This window comes from Ostrea edulis, chromosome 9 (assembly GCF_947568905.1).
Source record: "Ostrea edulis chromosome 9, xbOstEdul1.1, whole genome shotgun sequence".
In the NCBI taxonomy this organism is placed as follows: domain Eukaryota; kingdom Metazoa; phylum Mollusca; class Bivalvia; order Ostreida; family Ostreidae; genus Ostrea; species Ostrea edulis.
This window is the reverse complement of record NC_079172.1, coordinates 45,187,881-45,197,724: the sequence shown is the minus strand read 5'-3', so window position 1 is coordinate 45,197,724 and position 9,844 is coordinate 45,187,881. Positions and strand designations below refer to the sequence as shown.

The 9,844-nt window shown below is 38.2% G+C and overlaps 1 protein-coding gene across 1 annotated transcript; it reads right to left on the bottom strand.

Annotated features, from left to right (window-relative positions):
- Positions 1-2,116: 2,116 nt before the first annotated feature.
- On the bottom strand, positions 2,117-5,226 carry LOC125660118 (G-protein coupled receptor Mth2-like). Its single transcript, XM_056150755.1, has 3 exons — positions 4,353-5,226; positions 2,521-2,703; positions 2,117-2,280 (listed from the first exon to the last, which is right to left on the bottom strand). Exons 1-3 carry the CDS (start codon positions 5,104-5,106, stop codon positions 2,117-2,119), a joined length of 1,101 nt encoding a protein of 366 aa, XP_056006730.1. The 5' UTR covers positions 5,107-5,226.
- Positions 5,227-9,844: the final 4,618 nt, after the last annotated feature.

The window sequence follows — 9,844 nt, the reverse complement described above, 5'->3', positions numbered from 1 at the left end:
TATTCCATCCTAATTTCGATTTATGTAATCGTGAACATGCTTTTTGTAAGCCTTATATTTGCCTTATACTGTTTATAATAAGTATATTCTATATTATACCAGTCCAGTAGAAGGCCAATCTCTAAAGCTTGTGAAAAGTGGGAAACGACTACATCAATCGAAATTGGGATGAGAGAGACAAGGAATCCACACATTTTGGAGGAATTCTCACCGCAAAAAATCAGAAAGGAGGGGGGGGGGTTATACATTAGTTGTATAGGCCTATATATCAGGTGTCTGTGGAAAAAATATGGGGGGATGGAGTCCCCTTTATTTTTTGTAGCATTTCCCCCCTAATTTTAGTAACTAAATTACATGTATATAAAATAAGATCAATTGTGGTTAATGGTCACCATTAAAATCATCCTTTTGCTGGTTATTTTTAATTCATCTCTGACACTCTATCTTTCTATAAATAACTCTAAAGAATTCCAAACGTAATTTTAGAAGAGCGTGCTAGCCAGTCAAAATCGCCCACGTATTCTGCGCGGTATCAGTACATAGCACTTCGTGGTATAAAACTGAAAATCGAGCTGTAGACCCATGTTTTGTTGCAGTTTTCGGCGATAAGAGGCAATGAATGCAGTCATGTCATACATGGTTTTTAAGTTGAATGATTGTACAAGAGAACGGTAGTAAATACATTTGCATCGCATATTCGCTGGAAGCTCAAAAGGCCGACATTCCCAGAGGGTGCCATTCTGTGTCATTTGAAGCTAGGTACCTTGTGTTGTTATTAGTATATAGAGGTCATAAGTCATTTACAGAAACAAGTGGCTGTGGTCCTTCACCGGCAATGTTGACGTCTCCATATGAGTGAAAAAATTCTCCACTATGTTAACCAATTTACAATAAATCAATCTATTTGCTTTCGTCTTTCTTAATCCTTACATCTTGTTTATAATAAATATATGACATCCTTAATTCCATCTCAACTTACTGCATTATTTACATTTTAAATTCGAACTTAGAATTTACAACCTGACATTTTAAATTGTATTGAGACTCAGTTTGTAGTTCCGCTTTGAAATTCCTTGTTTATCTAATTATGCTTCATTGTAAAGTGATCTTCTGGCCGAAAAACAACACTAAAAACATGATCACTTATAGAATAACAAATATATGTTGGAAAACACACAATAAACGACGAATATGGACAAAATTCTTTAAGCAGTCGGCACGCGGCCATATCTCTCTATTAAATCCCTGAGTTAGGAGGAAATTCGGAATTCCCATTTCCAGTAAAAAGGGGGCGGTCCCCCTGGCAATTCTCCACTATCCTAATTTAGATACCCAATTTCACTACACTCCCCCATTTTCAGGATTCCCAATTCCAAAAAAGAAAGACTTTAAACTTCACTGATAGATTTATCTGAAAAACTTATTAATATGATTACCGCCATACCCCCTCTCTGGTCAGTATTGAAACCCGCACATTAAAACAATACACAGATCATATTAATTCTTAAATGGACATGCATAAATTTTACTATAAAATTAGCAAGATTTTAACAGTTCAAAATATAGCCACACAGAATTAATTTGATTTGGGCGATTTTCTATAAAGCAAGCACCAGAAAACAAACATATATTAAATGATAAACATAACTTCAACGACTAAACGTCCACAATAATTAGAGTACTGCGCTCAACAAAACACGCCCGCTCGTCTTGAGAGTTCGCAGGTAAGAGAGATAAAGTAACACGTGCAATATCACAGGACTCCGAGTCCGACCGGAAATCCTAAAATCCACTCCCAAATCATTCATTTACATTTCTCTCTCCCCCCCCCCCCCCCCCCCCCCATTTTGAAGAGGAATGTTCCAATTCCGACAAATTTAACCCGCAGCACTGTAGCTTACAATAGATACAGACATTCTTACAAAACAATGAATGAATTACACCTATAATTTACAGCATAAACAACTTTACTCAATAAAATCATCACACTTTGACAGACCAAAAATATGTTCACAACACAAAATGTCACGGTCACACAGCTCATCACATGAAATCCATGAACAGGAAAGTGGCATCACAGAGTCACATACGATCACGAACTTCATCACACGAAACGTCACAGGACAGGTACCATCGTGGACAGACGCACCAGGACGTGGGACACCACACTAGAGGACATCACAACTTCCAGGTCAGCAAATGGAACACTACAAGGAAAGACCCCGCCTACCAACGGTGGGATTACTGCAGACCAAGCTGTTGCTCCCCGCATTCCATAACCTGTAAGGATGGAGGAGTTTACACCTCTCACATGACTCATTTTCTTTCGTACCTCCCTGCGATGACTGAACGTGGGTTATCCCTAGTTTACTGTCAGTGGAACCTGTACTACACAGCCATCAGCCCACGACCAATGAGAACTCGCTAAGCCACTAGCAACAAACCCATCCCGTTGATTACTTTGAATTTTACCAGGGGGAAGTCTCTCAGTCTGAGAGAGAACACTCATATCCCACTTACTATCAGCGATCCTGACTAAGCCGGACAGAGACACAACCCCCGCATGCGCAGTGCCATCATCCGTAGACCCAGACACAACACAACCACCACCGGACCAGCACACAGTGGTACACTTGTCAGGTATCTTGGGGACAGACTCCCCAGAGAACTGATATGTCACTGTTTCATACACGGCTGGGGCATCTGTAATGATTGAACTGTCTTTTGGCAACAGTCTTTAGCACTACCATTGAAGCCTGGATGATTTTATTCTCGCATGGAAAATCTACACAGACCTAATCACAAATTTATGGGCATGCGTAGATCCCTGTCTTAAACAACCCAGACTCTCCAACATTACACTTGGAAGCATATCTCCCCAGACTCATATTCTACATCAGAGAACTAGACACCCTGACCTTCAGACAATGTGGAAGTATACCTCAACAGTCATGTCAATCTCAAAACCCAAAGAATATCCAGAGTTACCCCGAGAAGTCATATCACTATGGCAACCGACACTAGCCCCGGTTTCTCCAGCCAACCACCTGGTGACTAACACCTTCCTCAGTGTCCTCCGGACTGGTAGCACCACTGTTAGTGGTGGCATGTGTCACTGACCCCCAATTCATTACGGGCCTTCTGAACACCTACACCTATCGAAGACTAAACTCCCACTGCCTACCATCGGCACACAGCTACTCTGTTTTGCTTGTATCTTGACCTCATGAAATACACTGTTAACTTCTGACCCTGCTGTACTGAAGCCTCCTAAGGGTTTACTTGCCCCGATCTATTTCGAGTCCCGATCCCTCGACCAACGCACACTGCCTAAAAACTATGGACCACCCTTACCATCAGCCATACAGTCTGCATTGACATGCCTAACCAGTGGATATCTCGACCTTGACCTGCTTATGAAGAAGAATAACCTGTCTTACTCACGAGCGACCAAAATACACCCCCCTTTCTGTATTGCTCATATAGCCCACGGTCAAATCACTCGTCTGGAACCCTAACGACCCTAACAACTGTGATGCCCACCTGACCGATCTTGAGAGACTGACCGGTACTGGCGACATGGGGGTCCGGAGGAACTTCTGCTTGTGTGAATAGGTGTTTGATGGGGAACTGAAGGTGGTTATATAATACCACCACTATTCGTAGGGCTATGTAACAAATGTCCCCAAGGTACCACCCGATTAATACTAAGGGCTCTAGAACATGATGTCCTCTGGTATATCGTGTTACCGTTTTCCATCATAATTCAGTTCATTATATCTACTACAGAAGCGCATATTAACTGAAATTTGGTATATAGATACGTGTGAGAATATCCATGTGAAGTTTTGACATGTTTCTAGCAGAATAATTTTAAGCTCTCTGGGTCGACTGTCTGGAGAGCTATTGTCATGACCCCGGTTTCGGGGTTGTATGATGTGATACTTATAAATGCCTCAGTAGTCGGTACCAGACCTTTCATTTTCGAAGACTTTTTGATCTAGTGACCTTGACCATTGACCTATTTTTAAAAACACCTAAACCTGGGCTACATACCGGTATTTTGAACCAAGGGGGTAGGGCTTTGGTATTTTACATATAGATGCCTCATGACCAGGCTTTTCATTTGATACCAAGACTTTTGACCTTTTGAATCTTGACCTACCTCTCAAAACGTTTAATTGTATCTATGTACATGTATTTTGATCCATTTGTTTGTAATATTTCAATTGTTTAACAATAATTATGAAGCATTATCAACACTAAATTCTGAGTTAACATGTAGAAACTGTCTTACAAAGTTTCTGTACTACACTGATATCGAGCTTCGAATTTCCCAGAAGCATTCCTACCTTCCTCACTTTCAAGCTTGGGAGTTGAAACTTTTCCAACAGTAAACGACCTGGTATTGGAGTAAAATGAAGAGACGCCATTTCGGACGATTTGGAGAACCTTTTTCGTACATCCAAAGAAAGTTGCTATAAAGAAACCCTGTAAAGTGTTGAAAAAAATGAACAAATACCACAACGTTTGACTATTGGTTACCGCTGCAAAGAAACCAAAACACCAGGTTAGCCCCATCACAACCGACAGTTTTATGTAAATAAATAATTTGCAAGTGTTCTTTCTCTTCAAAATCCGGGAAGTTTTCTTGGATGATGTGTGTATACTTATGGCAGATATGATGAAGAAAACAAAATTTGAAAACAAAAGAATTGCGATGGGGACCAGAAAGAAGACAAGTAGACCTTTGCTATTTGAAATCCAACAGACTCCATCACCATATCCGGGTTTAAAACTTGAATCCGAAATATACTCAACTGAGGCTGCAGACCCAATTATCATAACAGCACCCAACCAAGCATAGAGCCAGTAAAATCGCACACGCTTTGAAGAACTCCCCCTTTCACCCAAATTAGTAAAACCCGTTGAAAATGTAAAAAATATGTCGAAAGACATCACATTCATCCAGAAGAAAGCAGCTAGGAAGGCAAAATGCGTTACAATTGATAGGGCCTTGCATAAACTTTGGTTTTTCATCTCGAAGATAAATGGTGCTATCAAATGTAACAATTGCGCAACGAACAAGGATGCCATCAAGCACATAAGGTTTTTGCCGGGAACATTGTGCAGCTTAGGGGAACAAATATAAACACTTAAACACACCAGCAGACATGTTAATGACAAAATTCCACCAACGAAAGACAACAGGCTCTCTTCTTTTGTAAAAGAGATTGTCAGTCTTGTATAAGTTATTTGATCATCAATTTTCGTTCCATTTATGCAAACGTATGCATTGCTTTCATTTTCCGAGAGCGTAAAATCATGCATCGTTCTATTGAGGGAGAAAACAAAAATTGTTGTGGAATTGATTAATTCGAACTCATTTTGGCGAAAAATTCGAGAGAGGCATGCTGATGAGGTATTGTTTGCGTCGTTAGTAAACCGTTCTTTCAATAAACATTTACCATTTTGATATGCAAACGGAGGTTTGCACAGTATCTTATAACATTGCCCTGTGAGTGGGTCCAGCAGATGATCAGTGTTACAGACATTAGATAGAGAATTAGTAGATTTCCCAACCACCATATTTCGGAAGCGCGTCTCTCTCGTCTCCTGTTTCAAATCTAGATCAAATAGAATTCTGTAACTATAGTAGATATTATCTCTAATTGGTCTTCGAGGAATTAACTTTGTATCTTTCATGTTGCAAAATATGTTTGATTCTGGATAGTTTTGGCATTTCGCACAATAGATGTTTCGAAAGACTATTTTAAATGCAAATAGAGGCACGTAATATCCGAATTTACATAGCGTTATCAACGTTTTGTTCTGACACTGTGTCACATTAGAACTGATTGGAAAACAAGTTCGCTGTTTCAGGTTTCCTTCTGGAGGCGAGTATGTCACGTAACAATTGGTATCATTATGTAAGGAGGATGCAGACAAATTCTCCGGAAGTGCATTTTTTGTCCAATGACACTGAAGTTCTGGATTCCACATGACGTAATCATCAAAATTACATATAGCGCAATATATGTTTTTATACAAATATCCCGAACTCGGGCCACTGAATGGATGGGCAAACACATCGTCCTCGGTTTCACATTTCTCTTTAAGATATGAATCAGTGCCAGAAGGACATGAATTCACAATGTAAATGAAATTTTCATAGTCAATAGCATCTCTAAACTCACATGTCAATCTTGGAATCGCTGCTTTGTTTTCCACTGTGTGGTTGATTCTGTGGTTGTGACAACAGTCCCCGTATGTTAAGCAATCAGAATCGCACTGACAGTTGGGATAGCGAGATCTTCCCTGGCAATGGTACCTCTCAGGACAGGATTCTAGTCCAGAATTCTGAAAACTGGCGGGAAAATATTCCGTATTCAATTCACACTTCACATACTGCACAGCGCAAAATGTGAGGACATTAATAAAACGCGCTATGTTCATTTTCCAAGATTTATAATCGAACAGGAGAAAATGCTACAGGATAAATATATATATATAGTTAAGCACTTTCCTCAAGAAGCTCAAGCGGGCTTATATATATACACGGTAAGGACTATTTATCGTCATGTGACCAAAAGAGAGAGGATAAAAGCCTGTTTGACGAATATAATCAGAGATCAACTGTTTCGTTTTCTCATCAACAAAATTAAGCAGACAAACAATATGTTCAAAGGTATAAACTATCAAATGTCCATTAAAACCCACGTTCACTTCAATTTTTCAAATATTCTCGATGATCCTTATTACTGAAAACAAATGTATCGTTTTGCCTCTGAAGCGGATGAAGTATCTATGTGTTATATCATTTCGTAAGACAATACTGAAAAACAAATTAAAAGAAGACACGAACTGTTTTATTTATAAACCTAATATTCACTTTGATCCAGATTAACGTTGTTTTGTGATATCCTAAATAGCCTGTGTTGTCACATACTTAGTGTAGGATTACAGCCATGATTAGACTCGCGTCTTCTTTGATGAATGAACTCCAGAATAAAACTTCTACTTAAATCCAGGAAAGGGAACTTGACCAGTAACCGTGTGACTGGTGATGGGACGATGATAGATTATCGAAAATTGATTGGTTTACCCTTTCTGCTTCCGATTATCGATTATAAAATTCTATAATCGAAAGTCGCTGTCAAAACCAAAAATAAAAATGGCGGATAACAAGGACCAAGTCGATTTCGTATTTTAGTTCATTTCAAAATGGCGATCGTGGGAGTGAAGACCATGCCAGTGTTATAGGAATGAGAGTACCAAACCCCTGCATGCGTAACCCGGACGTAGTTTACCCCAAGATGGAGCGGAGGTACAAATGTCTAGGTGTTGCGTGATTGGCTAATATCAAGAGTGAAATTATTTGGAATTGAAAAAAATATTATAGAGGTTCAAATTAATTGTCAGGATGACAAATTATCGTACAAAATCTAGAAATGACTGAGGAAATTACCATGGTAGGGATGTGCTTAAAATGAAGTGTGTAATTTACTGCAGATTGCTATGTGTTGTAAAAGAGTACAAATATGGCCTATAAAAGGCACGGGACCCTATATATTTTTTGTCGTATTTTATCAACACTTGGAATGAACTTTAAAGTGTTTGCGGTTATTTATTTAAAATTGATATAGTTAATTAGTGAGAGGGCCAAAGGTTAGCATTGAGGTCTATGGGAAATGAATTGGTACTCTTTTCTCTGTAGCATAGACTTTTCCCCCGCATAAACCCCCCCCCCGGAAAAACGGGCCCGGGATAGATCTTCCCCCATAGGGGGAAATAGCGCCCCAGCATATAATTCCCTCCTATGTACAAAGTCAGTATAGAATTTTCCCTCGGGAGGAAAAACCGCCCTGGTTTTGAAATTTTCCCCCTCCTGTTTCCGGATTTCATCGACCGGAATCTTTTTCTTCTCATGTAGAAGCTTTTGAATAAATATAGAATGAAGCAAACTCTTGCAATTGAAGATACTAATCAATGAAATTTGTTATTATTGGTATAAAGAGGTACATGTTACAGTGTATCTCCAAAAAAAGTTACAAAAAGAAACAAATATGTGCTGTTAAATTGTTATAGTTCAATGAAATAGATATGCTCTCATTAATATTACGATATTCATAAAATAAAGGATTTTTTTTTTTTGAGATGTTGAAGTTGGGTTTACACGCTGAAAACTTTGAATTGCATATAGTAAATACAATTTGCTTCCCAAAAGACTTTAGATAACGATGGTCAATATCATTAAAGTTTTTTGGAAAAAGTCGACTAAAAGATACACAATTAAAATATCTAAAAAGCAAATTAAATGCACTGTATAAATAAAAGTAATTTGATTTTCCCGTTTATTTAAATTCGAAATTTTAAATTAAGAAGACATTAACTTCTTCCCAACTTCACTATTTCAAATGTTAGATACTGGTAGATAACAGCAAAGACATGAGATGTATGAATGAATTTTCATATACCATTATACGATTTGAATAATTTCCTTTTTAAAAAAAAAAAACAAAGATAAGATGATGATTGTGATACACAAGACTCTGCTCAAAATTAAAAAAAAAAATAAGAAGAAGAATCCCTGGGTCTAGATAAGCAAGAGAATTCTAGTAATAGACTGGAAACGGATATATAGCTAAATTGTAAGAAGGGGGGAAAGCGTACTGTAATTTGGGGGGAAATTCTATACTGGGGCGGTTTTTCCTAGGGTGAAAATTGGTCCCGGGTTAATTCTTCCTAGGGGGAAATTCTATGACAGGCCCATCTTTCTGGGGGGGGGGGGGGATGTCTATCCCTGGGCCGTTTTTCCCGGGGGAAAGTCTATGCGGGGGGGGGGGGATTCTATGCTACAACACCGGTTCCAGATAGTGCCAATTTTGCTGTTAAATAAAACAAAGCATGTATATTTGTTTTGTTCAGCACAGTTTTATATGTGCAATTTTTTTTATAGATACTCGGTATATGTTTCAGTCCCAAGGTTAGTGCCAGTTTTATTGTAGTTTGGTGTTAAATAAAAAAAATAATGCATGAATCATTGCATGGTGTTGTTCATTTATGCAGTATTCATGTAGAAAAAGTAACATACATGGTGGTGCAGAAGGTTTAAACATTATATTGAATGAAAAATATAATTTTTTAAATGTAGAAAAACGATCATTAATCGAAAATCGATCGGGTTTCTACTCCCGATTACAAAACGATTATCGATTATGATTTTAGACCGATCGTCCATCACTACATGTTACTATATAACATTTATGTCAGCCTGCCCGAAATAAGCCAAACTCATATAAAAGGTAAACACTCAATATTCCACACTTCAGGCACTCTAAAACCAACCAAACCAATTTAATACTAAAAACAATTTTCTTTGTCTCTATCGGGCAGTCGTGAACTACTTTTTAGGTCACCTGAGTTTACTTTTTGTGTAAAACACTTAGTAAATAACATCTTCTTTAGTGTTATTGATACTAAATTGAAACTAAATGGATGTTTAGAAAGAGCAGGTAGTCCTTTACCAAAATTGTAAATTTGATGATCCCAGGGATATGGGTTTTGGTATCGGGATGGGACCAAAATGGTCAGTTATTCAATGTGTGAACAAAAGAAAGTTTTAACTTCAGAATCTTCTTGATAATTACCATTCCAAGTCTTTTCAAATTTAGTATGAAGCATCTTTGGGACAAGGGGATACAAATTGTAAATTTCAGGACTCCTGCACACCTGGGGCCTTAGGGGGGAGGCAAAAACTACCAAAAAATGAACAATTTATAAACAAATCTTCTATACAACCGCACATGTGTATGAAAAGTTAAATGCATAGTGATGTAGAGCA